The following is a 24,668-nucleotide window of genomic DNA, read 5'->3' as shown; positions in this document are numbered from 1 at the left end:
AGCTGCAAAATATTATGTTTCCACTGTCCTTTTCTAGAGCAGATATGTTTTCGTACGGCTCAGCCATCAATTTCTTCTTAAAAAGTTATCATGAAGACGTCATAACTAGACACCTGTAACTATACTGCATAGGAATTCCCAATGAGCGAAGTGGCGACGTTCAAACTAAAACGCACTATTGGACATTTTTCTTGGTTTCAATTAGAGCCTGTAGTATTCCTGCACCCGACTTATTAATCTTGTCTATTGAATGCAAAAGGCGTACTACCATTAAAAGGTCGCGGTTCATCACATATGTTACTTATCGAGACTTCCTGAATGTAAAAAAAATGAGTCATGAGAGAACGAACGACGTTTCTTGAGACATTCAAATCTTTTGCTGACGTGATTTGCCCAAAATCAGTCACTCCACGCACAGTACAAATGTTCTGACTCGCCTTGCTGCCTTCATGCCTCTAATAAATCAAAAGCCAACAATATGTTGCAAATGTTGGACTTTTTCTACTTGCGACTGTGTTTTACAACACTTGAACAACGTTCGTAAGTTTCGAACATAAAAAATCTAATATGTAACTGCAAGATAAAAGAACTTCAAATCAGAAAAGGGAGTTGAAGAACATGGTCACAATCCCGCATTTACCTGATAGTGCGACCCCTGACGAAGTTGGCGAGTGGCGTGCGGCAGGTAGCCGGCTGCCGGGGGGCGCCGTAGGGCGAGGAAACTCGCGAGCATAAGCCTGGTCTCGACCCAGGCACTGACTGTGTGGTGGAGTTGTTGTAGAGATATCTGGTATTCAAATAGATTAGAAAGTGAAGGGAATCATTTTTGAACTCCATCAGAGTACAGAAAACCGAAATGCGATTTTCTTAAAGAAAAAAAAAAAAGAATGCAATGGTTCGATCTCGCGACTTCGTCACTACATTGTTCCACATTTACCACCAGACTATGACCAGTTACAACCATCCTCTCGAGGAAAGTACAACACTTCCTTCAGACACTTCCACATTCTACAGTGTTGGTAGATCGTGGACATCGCTGGACTTAGAATCCTGAGGGGCGATAGACTTTATGGGCCACCTTAAGTGAACGACTCGGTCTTAGCCTCTGCAGCGACCAGAAGGCATTCAATTTAGTTGTCTAAGACTGGAAATTCTCAGAAATGTCTTCCCCGTATTGACGCCTATGTTTGATACCAGCAGCCTTTTCTTGGCCAGGAATAGCCTCTTTGCCTGTGCTAGCGTGCTTTTTATGACCTCTTTGCATCATCCATGATGTGTGATGTTGCTGGCCAGTTGTCATATTAAGTTTCTCGATGTTTTCGTTTCTGATGCTTCTCATTACTCTCCTCTTTCTTCGATTTACTCTCAATCCGTATTCCATACCCATTAGTCTGTTAATTGCTTTCAACATATCTTGCAACCTTTCTTCACTTTCACTGTGGGTAGTAATTTCATCAGCGAATCTTATCACTGATTTGTTTCAACTTGAATTCTATCCCACTCTTGAAGTTCTATTTTATTTCTGTCATTGCCTCTTCAATATATAGATTTAACAGTAGGGGCATAAGACAACATCCATGCCTTAATTTCTTTTTAATCCACGTACTTCGTTCTTGGTCTTCCAGTCTTATTGTTTCATCCTCGATCTTATAGATATTGTATATTGCACCGACAGAAGCTGTCTAGAGCTTTTTCCAAGTCGTCAGATCCTATGAACGTGTCATCATTTTTCTTATGTCTTGCATCCATTATAAATCAGAACGTCACAATTGCCTCTCTGGTTCCTTTACCTTTTCTGAAGCCAAGCTGATCATCATCTGACAGATCCTCACTTTTATTTTCCATTCTTCTGTATAATATTTTCGCCAGCAACTCGAATGCATGATAGTGCAATAATCCCCACGGTTGTCTGCTCTTGCTGTCTCAAGAATTTTGTGGACGATGTTTTATCTGAAGTCTAATGGTAAACTGTCAGTCTCGTAGAGTCTATCCACCAAAGTGAATAGTCGTGTAGAGGCCACTTCCCCTAACGATTTTAGAAATTGTAATGGTATGTTATCTATCCCATCTGGCTTATTCGATTTTAAGTCTTCAGAGCTCTTTTAATTTATGATTCCAATTCTGGATCCCTTGTCTCTTTTATATTGAGACCTGTTTCTTCTTATATCATCTCGCCAGACAAGTCCTCCGCCTCATAGAGGCATTCAGTGTACTCTTTCCACCTATCCGCTCTTTCTTACGCATTTAACAGTGGAATTTCCGGTAGATTAACAGCACGTTACCTGTTACAGTCAAGACAAGGAAGTGGATAACAATGAAAGTATATTGGCAAAATCACCAGGCTTCTTTCGCAATGTTGACAGTATATAATTGAAGTGTGTGAAGTCTTATGGGACTTAACTGCTAAGGTCATCAGTCCCTAAGCTTACACACAACTTAACCTAAAGTATCCTAAGGACAAACAGACGCATCCATGCCCGAGGGAGCACACAACCGCCGGGAGCAGTCGCACAGTCCGTGACTGCAGCGCCATAGACCGCTCGGCAAATCTCGCGCGGCAGTATGTAATTCAAGGTAGCCAGAACACGCCAATAATTTCAGGTGACGACGGACGATTTGTTACTGCGGATCTCCTGAAGCATAAGATGCCTTGCCAGTGTGGTATGGCTTGCGCCGTGAAATAGCCATTGGAAGCCAAATTTGAATTCCCGCCCTATCAGTAAGTCGCGCCAGCGCTGTTCACTTACCGGGGCGTGCCAGAGGCTGCGTGCTTCTACTCGTCGGCGAGCGCAGGGTCTCGGCGAGTCATGAAGCGATGTGCTGGCAGAGTTGAAGGAAATTGGAAGATTGAAGCGGGATCGACCACATCAGCGGCTTGTGGCAGCCGACGCCGGGGGGCTGTGGTGGTCGGCAGATGGATTACGGTGCAACACCGGTGTCACGTGCTGCGTCTGCCGAGCCGATTTAGCATCAGCATGGCTTGTCCACTGAGTTGCCGCTGAGTGCCTCGCTCAGTGGCGTCGAAAGCTGTTGGACATTTGGCCACTATCACCATGTGGTATAGCAGCTGCCGGAGCGGTTCGGCAGTTGGTTTCCGACAGCGAAAGAAAAATTGATCTTGGAGGAAGCCGTTCAGAGCCACCTGGAGTAGGAGGGACACGGCAGAGCAGCAAATAAGTTATAGTGTGAACTGCCAACAGTGGGTTTGACCGACTGTGAAGCGAGACATCACTGGACCGCAGCAGCAGATGATGTTTATCTCCATATATCCAGAGTATATTGAATCTGGTAGCCAGCAAGTGCTTCCTGAAAGAAGGTTCCCTTACGAGGATTACAAAACATGCTATGAGTGATCTGTGGCGTTAAGTTACGTTAATCATTAAATTTTGTGCTGCCATTGGTGTGTGAACAAAATTTGAACTGTCAAAATAAAGTAGGTGCTTTATGTAATTGTACATGGTGTGTAATGCATAGCGAGATCGTGTCGTCATCTGATTATATACTAGTGATAGCTCTTAGTGATTCAACGGTCATTCTATGTACCTTGAATGTTGACTGTATATTAGCATGTTGGGTCCGTGTAGATGTGTACGTTCGTACATGGTGTCTGTCCAGTGTTTGATTAAGGTGTTTGGTGTAGTTGGATGTGGTTGTACTGCCTAGCGAGTTAGTGCATGTTGTTACAGGATTATGTCAGTGCCCCCTTTTCTAAAGCTAATTTTGGTGGGGCAAAGCAGCTATTACGAATGATATGTATACATCTATCTTACACCAGGATTTCTATTGTCGTGATGCCACCATTCAGTTTTAATTGCTTTATTACTTCTGGGCGAGTACTTAATTTACCATTGTTATATCAGATTATTACCCTGTAAAATTAAGCAAAAGTTCTTGCCTTCTTTTCTTTATGCTTGCACCCTGGAATTGTTTTTGGCTAGTAAATCAAGGAACTGTTGCGTAAAAGCCCAAGACTGCGCAAGCTCCAGCCAAAGGGGACACTCACCGAAATTTTTTGACACATGTTCACATAAGTCAACGAAGTTGAACGTGGACGAGCTCTCCAATGAACGTGAACGCTTGACTCGCCATTTGCAAACCAGCTAACACTGCTGTTCTCACCGACTGTTCAATTAAGTACCGTAAAACAATATTTTTTCCACATCGTTATCTTTTTAGAGCTCTGTTATTCCATGGTTGACAATACGATGATCCATGACAGCGGCTACAGATCGAATAATGCTCTAATCGAAGAGCACCTGGATATCGCCAACCTGAAGATGACTGGCAGGTTCCAACCGAAACATCGAAAAGTGTAATAGACGCGTACCAGTTGCCAGTCCGATATCTCTTAGATCATTCAGTTTATCGGGGGCACTTTAAAATTCACATCAAATACTTAACCGCAAAAATGGATGTCTCCACCCGTGACTGAAATTCCACCAGACAAAACATTAGTCATTCTCTTGAAACGGAACATTAGTCGCTTTGGAGCACTCTAGTTGGTGAGAAGTAGCATGCGACCACGTAATAATTTACTGACAAACACTGCTGACCTGTCATAGAGGAGTGGTGTGTGTGCACATTGAGATGGGTCTACGTAGAAATGTAGCGGAATGGCAGAAACCAACTATCATGTGTGGACATGTTCATTACCAAACCTTGAATGATGTTACCTAACGTGTTGATCTGTAAAACGTAAAGCGCCATAACTTGAAAGCATGTAGGATGGTGGGAGACCAGCAGTCGCAGAAAGATCCTACCAGTGGGGGACCAGTGTCAAGCCTCCTCATTGACAGTCGACTTCAAATACGACAGAAATTGTTGCTGTCACTGAATAGAGGTACATATCAACCACATTCCGACCGATTATTGTGAAGGGAACTGCGTGGAATGAAATCTGGAGTCGGGTACCTCGCAAATGGCCAGTTTTCGGAACGGCAGATATATCTGCATGTCTTCAGTAGGCCAAAACAATGCTAAAACTAGGCAGTAGCTGACTGGTGCTATGTAGTGTGGTCTGACGTTTCGCAATTGTCTTTTCTGCTGCTGGAAAGACTCGACTACACCAATGGCGCATTTACTGATGATCGACCTCCATTTGGACACTGCGAATTGTTATAGCAGTGAGTGAAATGCATACAGACATCCGATCTAAATCCCTCCAATCCTCCTTATCGGGGATGGGGAGCAGTCAGGAACTGTCCTGTCGTCTAATGGTTTGGTACAACCCAGCACAGTGTCCTGTGCTGACCCTTGTTTTCAGTAGCATTTAAACCCAATGTCACCAGTTCTCCCTTAGTACATACCATACCTGTGGTACCACATATCGATACCACCTACCGGAATGTTAAGTTGGCAACGGCACCGCAAGTTTCTGTCAAGCACCGACAGCGGTCGTATAGAATCCAGCGAACCCAAAGGAGCACGCCTGCTGAGCCACGCCTCCAGCCGCTCTCGACTGCGAGCTCCTTCTGCCGCCACGATACAGAACGGCCGGCGGCAGCGACTCATCCCACTGGCCCTCTTAGCCACTTCGCCACCTGACGCGCTGTGGAGATGTCGTCTAGTTGCGGCCCCAACACCATAGTTCATATTTAGTAGAGCAGGGCTCATGGTAGTTATAATTGTGACAGTTGGACTCTTGTTTCATGCTGCATTATTTGTAACAAGTCTTCGTTCGTTTGGAGAAATGTAAGTTGCACAAAACCTGTGTTAACTTGTTCGCTGATCATTTCTGCTCCTGTCCAGCTTTCCTACGACGACAGTTGCCACACCAATATGTGGCCCACTTCTTCTTACCATTGTGTATGATGGCGTACACAACATACGAGGTGCGGCTAGAAAAAAAACCGGACTGATGCTGGAAAAAACATTTATTTACAATTATTTACAATTTCATGTTATCTCCTTCAATGTACTCTCCTCCTCGGTCTCTACACCGCTCCATACGAATTTTCCACTGTTCATAGCAATGCTGCAGATCATTTTCGGTAAGTCCATACATTACTTCCGTCGCTTTTTCTTTTACTGCTTCAACAGTCTCAAATCTAGTTCCTTTCAAAGCTGACTTGACTTTAGGGAAAAGAAAAAAGTCACAGGGGGCCAAATCAGGTGAGTAGGGTGGATGATCTAAGATGGGAATGTTGTGTTTTGCCAAAAACGTCTTCACTGACAACGCACTGTGAGCTGGGGCATTGTCTTAGTGAAGGATCCATGACTTTATTCTCCACAAATCGTTCCGATTTCTCCGTACTTGCTCACGTAGGGTAGCCAGGATGCTAATGTAGTAATGCTGATTCACTGTTTGTCCCTCTGGTACCCAATCAATGTGCACAATCCCTTTGATGTCAAAAAAAACAATCAACATTGCCTTGAATTTCGATTTTGACATTCGTGCTTTTTTTGTCGTGGAGAACCAGGAGTTTTCCAATGCATCGATTTTGTAAGAAGGTGGGATCACTTTCAATGTTTTCCAGGATGTCAGAACAAATCATTCTTCGGCGTTCCTTCTGTTCAATTGTGAGACACTTTGGAACCATTTTTGAACACACTTTGTTCATGTTGAAACTTTCATGAAGAATCTGCCTAACACTTTCCTTGTCAACTCCTGTTAACTCAGACACTGCTCTGATTGTTAAACGGCGATCTTGTCGAACAAGTTTACCGATTTTTTCAATGTTTGCATCAGTTTTTGCTGACAATGGTCTGCCAGTGCGAGTGTCATCACTGGTGTCTTCGCGGCCATCTTTAAATCGTTTAAACCACTCAAACACTTGTGTTCGCGATAAACAATCATCGCCGTACACTTGTTGTAACATTACAAACGTTTCACTTGCAGATCTTCCTAGTTTGAAACAAAATTTGATGTTAACACGCTGTTCTCCGTGTACACTCAACATTTTCCGACGCACAGACAAAACGTCAACTACTTAAAACAGACGCCACGGGCAGACTGAGTGCAGAGGCAGATGAAACTCGAGCAGTAGGCGGAGCGAGAGTCACGTGACAGGCCACGCGACTTTCAGCCTTATGGCATTCGTTTTATAGTTTCACCTGTATTGTCCGGTTTTTTTCTAGCCACACCTCGTATCTTCCCTTCCCTTCCTGAAGTTAGAGCTTTCCACACACGTGCTGTAGCTGATACATCAGACAGCTGGTCATAATAACACTTTTAATCAGTGAAAAACCTATGGAAGTACTTACACGGTTGAAGAACTAAAACGTGTTGAATTGCTGACTGATTAAATGAGAATCTAACGTACTGAATGGGAAAGTAAGGTGAAGGTCTTTAAAAAAATTCACAATATTTCCTGCTTGAAATAGTACCGTTAACTGGCGACTTAAAAAAAATGGTTCAAATGGCTCTGAGCACTATGGGACTCAACTGCTGTGGTCATAAGTCCCCTAGAACTTAGAACTACTTAAACCTAACTAACTTAAGGACATCACACACATCCATGCTCGAGGCAGGATTCGAACCTGCGACCGTAGCGGTCGTGCGGTTCCAAACTGTAGCGCCTTTAACCGCTCGGCCACTCCGGCCGGCCAGGCGACTTAAAACTTTTTATCACGATTGAAATACAGAAATCAGGTAGGGGCGATGTGTTGTAAACGGCTAACAGCATCAAATTTCTTATAACTGTTACACACGCTGAAAGGAGCACCACTTGAAGTACGTTAGTAAAAAGTGTACGTTGTTACACAGCTAGGGGAAGGGGAGATGGGGGGGGGGGTGGAGACCAAGAGCTCTGTAGTAGCAAATAAACAAATTAATGAGGCGTCCAGCGTAGATGTGGTTTGAATGTTCACATCTACTCTGCAGTTCAACCATGTAAATCATTCCTGGGTCTGCATTCTCGCCATGACTAAGGTCCCTTGGCTGTGAAACAATGGGCATAGATCGAATGTCGACTTTGATCAAAAAAATCTCGAAACAGTATTTGGGAAATAATAAAACATTACTTCGCTTCGAATTCTTGATATGTATGCTTTTCTCTGAGCTCACGAAAACTCCACAAAATATTAATTTACGGGATGACTGAAAAGTCCGTTAACATTTGAAATTGCAGTAATTCGCGGAATTGCGTATGTAAGAAAGTAAACCTTGCCACGCGTGCCTGAAATGACAACGGACTTTATTGAAGCCGAAAACGAATGCTAAAGCCGGCCAACAGATAGAGCTGGACAGCAAGACCTCAGTGACACCGCATGAGAATCGTCAGCGTGATGGGTCAGAGGTTTGCTGATATGTTACGGAATCACGTCATCCTCCGCCTGGCTGATAAAGACCTGCTGGAAGGTACCACTTTCATGCAGGAAGGCTCTCCACTCTGCTTTTGCTACACGTGTGAAAAATCTCTTGCGCACATCTTTTGGTGAGGATCGCTTGCTGAGCCGCCACTTCCTCCATGTTTGGTCTCCCAGGTCCCCAGACATCAACCTGTATGATTGTTGGTTGTGGAGTCGCAACTTTCCGCAATGGTCCATTCTCATTGGGGATTATAAAAGACAAAATCCAACAGAAATTTCTTACAGTACCTAGTGGTATGATGTACACTACTATTCACGACATTGACTCTCGACTATAGTACTAAGGAACTGTTGATGAGTGACGCCCGACATGTTGACCGTTTGTTATACGAGTAAGGGATATCTTATTTACTAAAAATCAGTTGCTGTATTGATTATTCACTTCGTATCACATGAAGCCCCAACTGTCGGTCGTTTCGTGAACTTTTTTCGTTTCAGTAAAACCCCATGTAATTTTAAGCTTGTATGTCAAATTTTACCTCTCTACTGAAATTATTTCCTGACGTGCTGATCTTGGAAACGTTATTGGATTTTTGGATCACTCTGTGTAATACTATTGCCCCTTGATCCGAACATTTTAAGAATTTCTTATATTGCATTTGATGAGGTCTATCACCGTTTCTGTCTCATCCAAAGATTTGTATGGTGTGACAAATTATTTCTCCAGTCTTGAGGGTATCCAACTGTCAACAACTTCCAAACTTTTATAATACTTTCAGCCAAGTCAATATTAACATCTATGGTCCTGTGGAAAATTCGCCACTTGTTAGCAAAGATGCCAAACGAACATTCTACTACACGCCTTGCTCTAATCAGCCTATAATTAAACACTTTCCTCGAGAATGTGAGTGGTTATGGGACAAAGTAATTAGTGATATGTATGATTTCCTAAATTTCCTGTTTTAAGTGTGATTCTCTTCGGGGTAACACAGTGATCCCTTGTGCTTTATTAGATCTATACTGAATTGTATTGTTCTGATTTCCACCACTCCTGTCATCTAAATACCTTATTTAGCAAAGTTTGTTATCCGCTTGAATGCACTCTTCATTCAGATGAGAGAAATAGACGGCTCTCGAAGGTGATTCGTGATAAGCACTTGGTTGTAAGTAAAAGCCATGTTAAATAAATTTAATTTTATTGAAGTTTAATATGATACAAGTCAGTAGCTCGAACAGTGTGTCCTGATTAAATATCTGACACGAGTTGAAAATGGCTTATCACATGAAGAAAAATGACTTTCTTTATACACGTTACATAGTAGAAGGAATTACATCATATTCACACTTTACATTATGCATACAATGAAAATAAAATGGAAGAAATTATTTTTTGTAGTTTTGACAGTCTTATCGGAGTTGTCACGAACGACTTCGAGGTACAGCCGAAGCCGTTCGCAAAGTAGACTAGTACAAAGGCAGGTCTCATCAGATTATTGCGAGAGTAAGCGGTTCCATGCTATAAAACTGGCGAGTAGGGCGTAGTTATTGCGAGAAGACGGTTCGGCTGTCGTTGAGCAAGATGTGGTGGTGGGGCCCCCTAGTTGAGCGCGACGTCCCTCTCCAGGATGGACTGGTTGATGGGCTGGTACTCCTTCCCTGACCGCGGCCGCAGCATCGTCGTCGCCTGCCTTCCCAGCCTGCAAACCAAAGGGGACAAGCGACACTGTAGTGGTAAATTAATAAACACCAAAGAAATAAAGATGACACTGACATGTAGCAGCAACACATGAATCACACCCGACTTAATAATCCCAATATACTACTGCTCTAAATCAAGTATACCCTCTTTAAAACAAATGCTTGATTATTTTGTTTTGTGTTTCACACAGGGTGGTCCTAAACCGCATGTCAAAAATGTAAACGCAGGTGAAGTGGGCCGAATTAAGCAGATTTTGTATAGCAATGTGGGTGCGGTAATGACACATTGCAGCGCTAGCTTGTACAGCAGTATGAATCACAGAAAACTTAAAACGTGTGTAAAGACATATGACTTCAGAAATTTATTGATGGTATACAAGAAGTGCTCGGAAGAGAGACCACCAACAGCTCTACACGATTCACAGCGGCGGCGCATGGATCGGTGTACATTAGATAAGACGTCAGGCATGTCGATCACATGTTCAGCAGCAACAGACACGAGGGAAGCTAGATCTTCTTCAGATGTGAAGGGACTCTAGGCTTTTCATATGACCCCATAAGAGAAAAAATCCACGCAGGTTAAATCGGGAGAACGCGGTGGCCAGGGAAATGCACCGCTGGCCGTAGACAGCGTCCAGGTGATTCCTGACGTTTCGACTGAAGTGAGCTTGGGCTCCGTCGTGATGGAACCACATTCGTCTGCGGGCAGCTAGAGGAACATCGCCCAGAAGTTCAGGTAAGACCTCCTGTAGGAAGATGTTGTAAGTGTGGCCAGTTACACGACTAGGTAGAACGTACGGTGCTACCAAGTTATCGTGCACAACGAATGCCCAAACATTAATGGGAAACCTTTCTTGGTACGCGTGTGCTGTCGCATCACGAGGGTTACCGTGATACCACAGGTGAGAATTACGGGTGTTCAACGTACCCGACGGCGCAAAGGTTGCCTCATCAGTAAATAAAACACCTGCATGGAAGTTTCCATTGGATGCAGTCTGCTATAGGTACCAACGGGCAAAGTTTAGATTTGGAAGATAATCGTCAGGGGTCATTGCTTGCTCTCGCTGTAAATAATACGGGTTCATGTAAAGTCCTCAAAACACTTTTGTGGCTCATACACAACGCATGCACTACAGCTTTCGAGCTTGTGGAAGGATTTTCCTCTACTGTGTTTAGTATTCTTTCTTCCACTGCAGCATTCCTGCGACATCTTTCAATGCCAGTTCCACGCCTGGAACAGAAAACAATCCACTCGTGCGTAACTCCCGATGCAGACGCTCGAATGTTCGGCGATCCGGCTGATTCCTATCCGTGAATCGTTCCCTGTACATCCTTCGAGCATCTAATCCATTTCATTGTGCAGCCCCTTATAGTAAATGAATGTCGGCCAGCTCTGCATTACTGAAACGAAGCATGCTGCTTGAGATCCGGGAAGGAAATGATGAATCCAGCTAGCGAAGCGCCTTCTTACTGCGCAGTCATCAGCGCTCTCTATCGGCTCATGGCGGCATTATCGCAGACTCATTACCATACGGCTTCTGCATATTTCGCTTATCTGCCGTTACATTTTTGTCATATAGTTCAGGACCACCCTGTATAATAGTTGATACTGACTGAATGCGATAAAATACAAGACATAATAAATACTTATTTCAATAAGAGAAGCTAAGGCAACTGTTTATATAGTCCTGCTGGAGATCACGTCGTTGTTGATTTTGGTAAAAGTGGGCAACATTGTTAGCCGTCAAGGTCCGAAGATTAGTGTGCTTTAATCTTTTTCTTCTGAGGATACACTGACTGTATAATAAGAACATAAGCATGAAAGTTAAATATAGCATGTAACAGGTAGAAAAGCACACATTTTTATATGTGATATATTAATACATACATACATCAATTTGTTTGTTGTTTGTTTCTTTCTCCGCGTTGAACTGTCTACCCACTCACATAATTCACTACGTGATGTTTCCTGGGTGGTCGTAACTGCACCGCTAAGTGTACTGCGACAGTCAGTATAAACTAACCGTTTAGAATCCATGCGTCCTGACCTGCTACCCAGGTGAAAACAAACATTAATAACTTCCTCCTGCCACACATAGTTGGAGGTACAAACCAACCTAAAAAGATACTAGTCCTAATAGCTATAATATTATTAGTCTGCAAATAAAGTAAATAGTAATAGTACACATTCCTCAGTCGTCAACAAAAATATCCGCCTTTATAGGCGTTACACCCTGCTTATACAAATATAAAGCAGCAACAAAATATCCCAATAATCTCCCTGATGAAGACTGTCCGCAATAGCACCTGAAACATTGGCAATTTTTCTATATATGACACTGTCATACAACCAAAGGAGTCCACTGAAATCCAAACGATATCGTTTACGATAATCCTGTACAATCGAAGGTATATCTGATAACAAAACTCATACGTTATGATTCGCCATACACCATACACCACGTTCTTTTCTGTAACGGCCCTATTAGAAATAACTATGCCGACAAAATGAACATGATGGTCGTCACATAGCTTGATGGCTTGATTATGTGTGTGTGTGTGCGTGTGTGTGTGTGTGTGTGTGTGTGTTCGTATACTATAAATTACGCGGAGGATAATTTTCTTGAAATTTAAGCATTTCTAATGAACAAGTAATTAGTTTTGGGCGAGGTTAAATCTGAAGCAGGAAATCATCCTTTGATAATTATTGTGCCATATGTACAAGATCGTTCTGCAGCAATAACTGGTTACGAAAGTAAAGATAGATTTCCTACATGAACACAACAAAATACTGAAACATATAAATACTCATCAAATCTCCACTATAACCGTAGTTCATTACTACAGAGAAATCAGACAGGTAAAAGCCCGGAGGTGGCCTCGGTTAGCATTAATGAATGTATGTGGCCAGGTAATTTGCCTCCGGAGCCGAGGTTGATAACGCACGCTAAAGCACTGCTGCCTAACTCTTGTTCGACTCCTGCTGCTAGAATAATTTCTTGTCACGAGGTTTCGACAGTTAAGGTAAGGATACATCGTCGCACAATGTTCAAAAAAATTTACATCCATCCTGCTTGTTTAAGTCTAAACGTGGTGAAGGAATTGGCACTCCTTATGGAAACATTAAATTCGGTCTTTCCCTTCGTCTTTCTTTTCCGAGGCGAAGATCCTATCTTAGTATGTCACTATTCCGGTGAATGTATATGGAAATGACTGGTAGATGGGCGTTGGGAACAGATTCTAATACTGGTGAGCATGCAGTTTAACTCTTTCAGGATGTAAAAGATTCACTCTGCAAACGACCTCTCGGCTGTGGTTCAACCATTAATCCGTGAAATCGTTTGTGACGTGACGTCCATTCCAGGGAAGGATATATCAGAGCGTCTATGACGTTTGAAAAGCAAGAAAGATGGGAATCAGCATGTATTCCAAGAGTATCGTCTATGTGGAAACCAACTAGGCCCCTTTGCACACGATACATTCTGTACTAAGAAATAGGGATAACAAGGTGCAGTTGGTGTTTCTGGCTCATCAGATAGTTTTTGATTCAGTACGATACTGAGGTATTGTAAAGAAGTACATCGTTAACGAATATTTTAGCGATTTACTATTGGATAGAAAATTTATTGATAGACAGGATGCAGGACGTTTCCTTTGATCGAGAATAACTTATGGGCATTGAAGTAACATGTAGGGCCAGGTAGCAGGACAATTACTATCTTTGTTCTATAAGTGGCAATCAAAAGTCTTCCGCTTGACGTCGTTTCTGCAACACAGAGCGACCCCGATGCTCGTATATAAGCAACGAAATGTAGACAATGGATTAGTGTGGCATTCTTGTCTTTATAATGTGCGTGCAATTAATACGGAAACGTAACTACGGCAAAAGTATTACCAAACGTATCCGAACTGGATCAACGTATTGTTATTTTTTTCTTGGTACCGAAGGTTAAACGACGGAAGACATCCATTGGCGAATAAAGAATGTGTATGGGCAAAACTATCGATGTGGAATGGTGCGCCAAGATCCGTGCTGGTTGCGACTCGACACAAGACGTAAAACGTTCCTAGAGTGCCCTATTGCAAGAGACGAATATTTGTGGGAGCCACTCAAGTTCTAGCCCTGCAGTCCTGACCTCTCCCCCTGCGATTATCACCCCTTCGGTCCCTTTAAAATGCCCTGAAGGGTCGAAAGCTCGTGTCGGACGAGGATGTGCAGCAGACACTTACACATTTCTTCCCGCAGGGGCACACAGTATTTAACAAAACGGATATCTTCAACCTGCTGCGTTTCGAAGTGATTGCCTCAATGCTTACGGCGAGTTTCCCTGATTGTCATACCGATTCTGGACTGTGTGTGGACAAATATATAGTTGTGTTCACGAAATGTAAAAGTGTGGTATCCTTGAGCTACAGCATTTGTGAGAAACTGACGTAACAGAGGTGTGGTTGTATGAAGGGAAACGAACAAATAGGCTCAGTTGTAGGTAAATGAAAAGTCATTCATCGATACAGCTGTTGGGTGACGAAAAGCAGCTCGTTGGTAAAATAATGCTCACTTGTAAGGGTTCGTACAGGACAGGTCGTACTATCATGGAGGTGTTCATGACCGCAACGTCGTCTGAATAGCGGTGGTGTAAGAAAATTATTGAATAATCTTAACTGTCAGATATCGTGAATCTCCCACCAATCACTTGCGGGAACCTCCATGAACCGGCTTTCCAGAGGAAACTTTGAAAATTCTACCGCATCGTGTCTATCGGTTCTGTGTCGAGCTCGGACATAAGCATACATGTAATCCTTGCTACCATACTCCTTTCGTGAATGGAACTGGAGGGAAACCTTAATACTGATTCGCAGCATGTAGATCGCCAGAAGCCTTGTCACAGTGGTAACATTGGTTCCCCTCAGAACACCGAAGTTAAGCAATGTCGGGCTTGGCTAGCACTTGGATGGGTGACTGGCAGGATCCACTCAGCGCTGTGGGCAAGCAGCATCCACTCAGCCCCTGCGAAGCCAATTGAGCAGTCAAGTATGACTAGAAGCGGTGGGTCTGATAATGAAAACTGACAGTGACCAGGAGAGCGACGTGCTGTCAACATGCTCATCCATGTTCGCATCCAGTAACACCTATCGTTTTAGGATGACATGGCGGTCGGACAGAGTCATTGTTCGCCGCTGCGCTAGTAGAGGGAGAGTGGTGAGTCCGTTACTCGGGGGGCATTTCTGCCCCAGGAAAGAACCTCGGTACTCATTTTATAGCAGTCGGACTGGAGCTGGGGCCATCCCGGAGGGAGTGGAACAAGGAATAATCCCAAATACTACCTGGGATTGGATCGGAGCCACTAAGGGCCGGAGTCTTAGCACTTTACTCACTAGACCAACACGGCCACAGTCGTCATACACAGAATGATACAATAAAATGCCTGTTACTCTTCTCTGGTAGGTGACAATAATTTTGATAATTTCGTGTCTAGTCTCCTGGCTTGAAATTGTGCAGTATTCTGACGAAAATTGGCTGTCTCTTTGACACATGTACACCCCTCCTTAAGGTTCGCCAGTGAATTGGATTCCCTGCGTAGACCGAGAATCGATTCAGAAGACAGATCAGAGTACATGGACTTCATACTCAAGTAACAGCTTGCTTCCCACGAGTAGCGCCATCAAAACCGCAAGATGGAGCGGCCTGCGAGACTGACTGCAAATATTGCGGTCCATACTTGCCAGACACACTCTCGCTAGAAATTGAAGCCTTCAGTAGGTGCCATTTATCACCAGAGTTATGACTTTCACTGTATTGCGTTTCTGATACGGATAGCTCCCTGGACAGTGTGTATACGTTTAGGACGAATTTGCTATGCACTAGATTTTGTTTGTCGATAGCTGTTGACCTCGTGAACCCCACTTTGATTGATCTTAGGAACCGGATGTTCGTTCCTCCTGTGTCCGCATACCTCCAATGTTAGTGATCATAAACTACATAGAATTGGATATAAATGGAAATGCCATGTCGTTAGGGCCTCCCGTCGGGTAGACCGTTCGCCTGATGCAAGTCTTTCAAGTTGACGCCACCACGGCGACTTGCGTGTCGATGGGGATGAAATGATGATGATAAGGACAACACAACACCCAGTCCCTGAGCGGAGAAAATCTCTGACTCAGCCTGGAATCGAGCCCGGGCCTTTAGGAATGACATTCCGTCGCGCTGACTACTCAGCTACCAGAGGCGGACGTAGAGTAGGATAAAACGGCTTAAGCACAATAACGCATGTTAAATCAGTACAATTTTTCTCGAGAAGTGACAGTACGTAATCAATGGGAAGGGAGTTAATAGCTTTCCCAGAACCTACGGACCTCGTAAATCGTATTCTTTTCTCCGTTCTGTAATTTCGTTAACGGCCAGCAAATGTGTCAACAAATGGGCCAGTTTCACCTGTGCTTTTCTAGAAAGTGAAAGGAACAAGCTGGCCAGTCTCGTATAATTAACTGAACTTCCTTGTTCAGAGATATTAGAAAGTCAAGCAGAGGACTTAAAACTTTCATAATTGGCGCAGATTTCGCATCTCGACAATTTCAAACTTCAAAGAACTTTTGATTCATAAGTGGTAACTTTTCTCCTTAAAGGCGCGGCGTGTGCATCATTATGAAGGAGTAGCGACCTGAGGGAAAATAGTAGTGGTATATTGAGAATGTCCATGCCCTCTGAAGATGGATTTTGTAGGCATTTTCTCGCACTAGGCACAAGTCACGTAGCCAGATTGTCTAGTGAATCCATAAATTTCTTGACAGAAACAGTGTCCACTATCCACACTGTGTTGTGATGGGAAATACCTCTTTAAACAAAAGAAGCAGTATGAACCTTGTAGCGCATACCCACGAACCCATGGACCCAAATTGTCAACAAGGCTCTGTGCAAGCTTGTGGTGGCTCCACAGTGGTGTGGACTGTGTTTACATGCGAATGGATTCGGTTCTCTGATCCAACGGAATAGATAATAGACGAAATGGTTACGTTCGGCTACTTGGAGACCATTTGCAGCCATTCATGAACATCAGGTTGCCAAACAACGATGGAATTTTTGTGGATGTCAATGCGTCATGTCACAGGTCTACAATAGTTAGAGACTGGTTAAGGAACATTCTGATTAGTTGGAGTGAAGGATTTAGCCATCCAGATCGCCCGACATGAATCCTATCGACTATTTATAGATTATAATCGAGGGCTAGTTTGTCCACAAAATCCTGCACCGGCAACACTTCTGCAATTGTGGGAGGCTATAGAGGCAGCATCGGTCAATACTTCTGCAGGAGACTTCCAAAGACTTTTGAGTCCACACCTTCTCAAGCTGCTGCAATACGCCAGATGAAAGACGGTCCGACGTGATATTAGAATTTATTCCGTCACTTACGTCACCTCAGTGTAGCTGAAACAAAAATTAAAATAGCCAGTGTTTCTATTGGTAGACTACATAGGGTTATGCGGCTCTAAAGAAAAACTTTCAATCACAGCGTAGTGCCAGTTTATAGTTATACAAGACCACCTATGTTTTCAGGTAGTCTTCAGTATGGAAACCTTTCCCTCATTCTGGCTTGCTCAGCATTGTTGCTTCGGAACTACGGAAGGACTTAAGAAGGCAAGTTACACGTGTCGTACAATACGAAGACCATGGCATATTGTCAGAAGAGAGAGCATGTTCCGTGTTTGCTGCAGACACAGTTTTGCTGTGATGCAGGTAAAAGGTGCACCACAGTGTGACAGCGAAGCGGCGTGGGAAGCGGAAACGTACTCCATAGTTAAAGTACTAAAGACAGTTATACTCTTGTGAGCAAAACACCTAAATTGCAGACCGAGTAAGCGTGAAATTCTGGTGCTGTACAAGGTGTACTAGAAGGAATGGTCAGGATTGAAGTACATGACAAGAACGATCATTCGAAGCAAAACAAGTCCAGCAACCATGAGCTGTAATGTGCATAGCTTAAGAGCTATGAGAATTTGTACTGTAGAAGAGATGCGTTTCACAGCAGTGACGATGTAAAAGTGTTCAAGGCTGTTGAGGTATGGGCTTTAGAGACTATGTTCACTGGATAGTTTATTTTATTTTATTTACACCTCATGTTCCGTAGGAAGAAATTGATTAGCAAATCTCCAAGATCATGGAACGCGTCAGTACATGAAATTACAACACGAAAATAATAACAGATAAAAATAAAATGTTTATGAATCCGAAAGAAGTCAAGCCATATGTTTAAGTAATCGCAATCAACAATACAACAAGAATCAGCTTAATTTTTCAAGGAACTCCTCGACACAACAGGAGTGGCTCATGAGGAAACTCTTCAGTTTCGATTTGAAAGCGCGTGGATTACTGCAAAGATTTTTTAATTCCAGTGGTAGCAGTTTTATATAACAACTATGCTATAGGGTCCAGAAATACGTTTAGGCATTTTAGAGATGTTCTCAAAATGGATCAAATGGCTCTGAGCACTATGGGACTTAACTTCTGAGTTCATCAGTCCCCTAGAACTTAGAACTACTTAAACCTAACCAACCTAAGGACATCACACACACACATGCCCGAGGCAGGATTCGAACCTGCGACCGTAGCAGTCGTGCTGAGATGTTCTCACTTCTGCCAATGACAGACCTGATCTTTTCGACAAGGACTTGTATTTCACACCAGCCTAGTGCCTTTCGGCATTTAAATAAGGTTTTGTGCTTGGGAATGGCCTAAGGCAGAAATCTGGGTCGTATAACAATAAAATAAAAATTATTGTAGTGAAGCAGCGGCAGCATCATTCAAACAACTTGCAACTGAAATCAATAACGCATGTAGTATTTTGGAGGTGGCCTTTACCAAGTGTTGACGGTATACTACAGAGTTGAATGGTCTTCAGAAATCTGCTAATTGACACCACAATCTGCGTTCAGGATATTGTGTGTGTGTGTGTGTGTGTGTGTGTGTGTGTGTGTGTGTGTGTGTGTGTGTGAGAAAGCAATCGGCTTGTGAGTTGTGTTTCCTTACATGATACAGATTTATAGTTAGAAGTTGTTTTTGCAAGGGTGGTAGTCGAGACAAAGCAACAGTGGATATAATATTTCTGTTGCCATCGATGACACTGCTACATTTCTTCCGAGCAGTTAGTGAAGTGTCCGATATTATCCTGGCGGCTTTGTTGTATTACTGTGACCGGATGCTACATTAACGATGTGTTTTGAACGCATGAAAATTATCTCTCACCTTCAGGCGAAATTTGTCACAAATTTCTTGCGTTTTAATTACTTGTGGGTTGTGTTCCCGAGGCAACGTCAGTGAAGTATACCAGCAGCAGTTGGAGATGCTTGAAACTTACTCCCAGACAATCGGGCACACTTGAACTATTCCCGTTATTGCGGCCCATGGGTTCGACTAATGTATGTGTTGCATCATTGACTCTCGGACAAGCACCCTACTCGTTACTCCAAGTTGCTCTACGCCCACTTCCTTACCTAATGGACTCCGTGACGTCGGAAGAGCTGTGCGAGGACAAGGAGAGCGTCTCGATGTAGTCAGACATGTCTGAGGTGCCGCTGCTGGTCGAGCGGGAGTCTGGGTACGGCACCACGATGGCGCTGTCTCCACCGGGGCTCTGGAAACCTGCAACACGCGACACATACCAGTCGTGAAAAGTGAGCTGGTGAACCAGAATCTACACAAAAGAATAGACAGGGTGGTCAAGATGACAGTGGCGCAGAAAATATGTCGTACACCTTAACTTAGGGACCTCAGATCACATCATTCACATCTGGGACAGATAATGTAAATTTTGTTGCCTGTCTTAAGGTGAACAACATATTTTCCGTGTCTGTCTTCTTGCTCACACTGTACAACAGAAATTCATTCTTCGTTGTACTAAACTAAAAAAGTGAAATTTCTTCAGTACTCTCTTTCCCACATTTTAGAAAGCAATGGTTCATAACACACTCGCTACACGAAACTAAATAAGTAAAATTTCCATATTTTAGAAAGCCATGGTTCATAACACACTTGTACAGCGCCTCATTCTTGATGTATTTCGCGTTGGTAGCGATGAACATAGGTACCATGACAGCCTTGTGCTTTTCTCCTATGACTTTTAACGTGTCAGTGCTTCCTGGAACAAAATTTAACTCTAGTACCTCTGCAGTGATACCAACCGGTACTGTAAAAATGGACTACGTTATTAGCATCTGCACTTCTTATAGCAAATCTGTTTAGCGAGAAATACATAGTCTGGTAAGTGATTGATACGTTTCTTTATATTAACGTACACAAATCTTATTAATTCGCACTTAAAAGCACTACAGAACAAAGTTATAGCACATAAAACCAGAACGAGCCGTGTCGGCGTGACCTGATAAGTGTGATGGCGGATGACTAATCTCAATCTACATGCTGTCCACAACTACATACCAGAGCATCCGAAAGTTCTTACAAAGTGATTATCACCAGAGCAATTACAACTCCGAAAAACGATCTGTAGCCCAATCCAAAACCAGATGCCCGGGTTTCAACACTGTCTTGCGGCTATTACGCCAACAGTCTTTACTCGTCGAACTATATTTCATTGTAGCTTCCGGCCCCTGCTTGTTAAGGCTTTCTGGCCTCCAGGTGGAGTGATTGGATGAGCTGCCGGCAGCTACGACAATGTTGGATTGCTGGTCCCGCGACCTCTTTGACTCGATAACGTCGACATCTTCCGTGGCAGAATTGATGTCGTTGCCCGTGCGATATATAAAATTACGCCTTTCCAATTTCTGTCTGAATTTACAGTAATAACCAACGACAGTCGCTTCCTATGAAAATTTTGAACTGATTTGGTTGATGTCATCCGGATAGTAACCTGGTCGAATACTTCAGAAAATTTCCAAATATTGTGGAAAAATCACAAAGAGCTCATTCGTACAAGACACACATTTGGTGGCCGTCTATTGGCCGTAACTGTGGTGCACAAAAGTTGAATGCCCTCCAGTTCACAAGTGCGTAATTTTCTCCGAGTGCATCCTGTATCCATTTGCCTTCAGTCTTTGGTTTTTTTCCGTTTGGGAGTAGATCTTATGGACTGTTGTGCTTTCTGCGTCAGGAATGGGAGAGTTATATATTTTACGTCACCTTTCTGCAAGTTCCTCTGCTGTATACCGTCTTCGATTACATGAGGCCATCTTCTTTTTGTAAGACTTCTTCCTCAGCGACATTCTGGATACACCTACATTATATTTTTGGACGATTGAGATTCCTTTGACACGGCGAAAATTGTCCATATCCGGGGCTTTTTCTATTTTTTCGGCCCTACTTTTAGTGATTGAGTAATATGCGCCGTATTTTGAGAATGGCTGAACCACTGCCTCATATCTCTATACTTTTGCGTTCTTTCTTGTTTCAGACATCTATTACAGATACTCTGAAATGAAAAGTTGGCACGGGAGAGGAATTTGTGGCGTACCACACCAAACCAGTAAGAAGACCGAAAAGAGACAGAGAGAGAGAGAGAGAGAGAGATAGATAGATAGAGAGAGAGAGAGAGAGATAGATAGATAGAGAGAGAGAGAGAGAGAGAGAGTTGAAGACAGAGCAAGTGCTTACGATGATTTCGTATGATCCGTCCGATACAGCTATCATCACACATCATGTGATGCCTCTCGCTCTCTGTGAGTATAAACATCAAATCATATCCGCTTCCATCTTTTCATTTAAAATCATCTGGACGTCTTCATCCCTAAAATTTTCTTTATTCCAAATCCTTGAACATCAAGCACTGTGCCCCATTTCCCTTGTCCTATGCAATATGTAACATTAATTTCCATTCCTAGCAAGTTATCCGTACCATCAGTGCAGATTCTCAACAGAAGGTCATGATACATATCTTCGTCCTATAGCCTACACCTGATGTTGTAACATTTAAAATACATCCCGTCATTTAAAATTTATCGTCAATACATTAAAATGTCAACCAATTCAAAAAAAAGCTCCTTTATCATGATTTTAAACTCCTTACGTAATTTTTCTATTGTGCAGGAAAGCTAAATTGAAGCAGTGACGTCATTTTCCTCAATCGTTCCTTCTGCTATATACACGGTTAACACGAATTGAAGAAGAGCAAATAAAAAGGCATCTTATCATTGAATCTATATTTTATGGATGATAACATGGCCTGGTGCAATAGCTTAGAATCTACACATTCCAACAGCATGAGCTTGTCCACAAAGCTAGATGCCTAGCATAGTGTGATAAACAAAATCTGTTGGACGTTTTCGATTGATATTAATCAACCCCAAATCGAATGGCTATTTCAACCATTCTCCTCCTAACCACTGTGTCACTGCGCTCACTGTTCTCATATGATTCTGAGCCTCTTTACGTTTCTGGAAGCAGTACTTCTATATTTCACACTAGAGTCAGTCGACTGAGTCTGCCATAGATTCACATATTGACACACTGAAAATAGCTGCTCGATATTAAGGGAAAATTTGTGAGTAGATTTCGATGCACATCGATGAGGATAGTGCCTCGTCGTATGTGTCTGATGCAGTAATTATGTCAAAAAGGTTCAAATGGCTCTGAGCACTATGGGACTCAACTGCTGAGGTCATTAGTCCCTTAGAACTTAGAACTAGTTAAACCTAACTAACCTAAGGACATCACAAACATCCATGCCCGAGGCATGATTCGAACCTGCGACCGTAGCGGTCTTGCGGTTCCAGACTGCAGCGACTTTAACCGCACGGCCACTTCGGCCGGCAGTAATGTTGTATATGCGTTCAGTCTTCTGTTGTTAGGCAATAAAATTTAAGTTCTTATCATTGAACTAATAAAATATTTGAACATCCTCCTCCGTTAGTCCTACATCCGATCATTATTAGGCACTACCGGGGTGACTCTGTCACGTGTCAAGTAGAGGGATAATGTCCAAATTCTCCAGCTAGAATTTGAAGGGTTACAGTGTTACCCGATGCAGAATTATTCGATAGGTCGGTTGCATATTTTACATCACAAGCGCTGCAGGCGCACATGATGTACAGTAAACTGTAAAATTGAAACTCACCTCGCCACATATGCCACACTTATTAAATTCCCTAGCTATTACGCAGTGGTCGAATGAATTGCTTGGAGCAACTCAACGTTTTGTCCCCATTTTCGGAGCACACTCTAATACCAGTTATTATTGAGCCAGGGTGTGCGTGAATAGTACCTTCATACGAGTTACGATTCCCTTGAATCTGTCCTCGAAACAAAGACGTACAGTAGCTGCAAATAAAACAACACACATCCTACTTAAAGGCAATCTGGAGAGAAATCCCACCTTAAAGTTAGACGTTGTTTCCATTTGAAGAGATACATATATATATTTTTGTGTCATTCAATTCAAAATTCAAATCTCTTACCTCATATTACGAAAAATAGAGAACTACAAAGTTATGCAAAAGATTGTGATACTATTCACAAACGAATACCGGCTACGAATATCGGCGTTTAAAGCATATTACGGTTCCATTATGACAGCCATGGTCAGAATAGCCACAAATGTATGGTGCTTTAAATGTCGTAATTAATATCGCATCCAGAAATAAATATTGCTCTGGCTGATGGGTGTTTTTAGTAGAACACCTGTTGAAGCACTCGTGGTCTTGTTAGGAATTTTCCCCATAGACACCAATGTGAGACATGTAGGAGCTTGTCGGTGGTTGCGCAGAGGTAATATTAAAACGGTACAATAGTGTATGCGCCAGTACATCACTGAATGGAAAATTAAAGGAATGCATGGCGAATGGATTGGTGGCTGTGACGTGGGATGTTCGGCACTGCGATTGCACAGGATTTTCCCGAGCATTCGTGACTGACTGCAACTATATTATATAAACCCCTCCAGAGTGATAAAACATCTTTGAACGAGGCAAAGCCCAAATCCTGTGTATTAACGCAGAAGTAACAGTATTAGGACACCGACGAGCAGTTGTGGACTGGTAGCCACATCTGAACAAACTATGTTTGAATGTGATCAGTATACGGGATATAGATCTGCTAGTGCTCGTGGCACAGTCCGTAAGAAAAGTTGCAGGTGACTGATATTCAAGGGAGTAATATACCCAATGTTAACTAGATGAATATCAACATAAAACAGTTCTCGAGCAAGAAAATGAAGTGTGTAGCAGTCAAAATAGACTGCCAAGTTCTAACGACCGCTGGAATATAGAAGTATCACTAAGAGTTATGATAAGATCAACAGCAAGATGAGGCCTTTCATGAGTCTACAAGAGATCTCTGACAAAGGAACTTGTACTGGACGGCAGTTTTGTATGACTGAGGGGATCGTTTCTGACTTCCACGTTTTTTGGAACATTTCAGGAGAAATGACGTGCCTCCTGCTAAGTCCAGGGGGTGGTGGCTTTGGACACTGTCAGAGCAACACTCTCAGGGTGTAGAGCCACCATTGTAATACCAGCAAAGCTTACCTGATGAAATGGTGGTCGTCTCGCACTCAGAGACGGAAGACTATTTTGCGTCAGACAGACTTCCAGTAGACTGAATAATGTAACACAGGACAGAGTAAATCTTTAGTATTTTGATGATGGTAACATAGCGTATAGTAACAGTGAGTAGTTGTACTTCCTTTCGCTTGAATGTTCTGAATATAAATTCCAAGTTTCGAAATACCAGTTGCTGCAAGAATATCTGCTCATAATTCCTATATCGTACAGCACATGTC

General features: G+C 42.9%; 1 protein-coding gene across 1 annotated transcript in view; it reads right to left on the bottom strand.

Moving 5' to 3' along the window:
- Positions 1-9,429: 9,429 nt before the first annotated feature.
- LOC124776052 overlaps positions 9,430-24,668 on the bottom strand; it is a 403,057-nt gene continuing 387,818 nt past the window's right edge. Inside the window, exons 14-15 of the mRNA XM_047250895.1 lie at positions 19,435-19,582; positions 9,430-9,947 (exon numbers count right to left, since the gene is read on the bottom strand). Of these exons, the coding sequence (XP_047106851.1) occupies positions 9,848-9,947; positions 19,435-19,582 (248 nt within the window). The 3' untranslated portion in view covers positions 9,430-9,847. The remainder of the gene's footprint in view (positions 9,948-19,434; positions 19,583-24,668) is intronic.

The sequence above is a fragment of the Schistocerca piceifrons genome, chromosome 2, assembly GCF_021461385.2.
Source record: "Schistocerca piceifrons isolate TAMUIC-IGC-003096 chromosome 2, iqSchPice1.1, whole genome shotgun sequence".
Taxonomy (NCBI): Eukaryota; Metazoa; Arthropoda; class Insecta; order Orthoptera; family Acrididae; genus Schistocerca; species Schistocerca piceifrons.
Note: the sequence above shows the minus strand (reverse complement) of the source record. Positions and strands in the feature narration are given on the sequence as shown.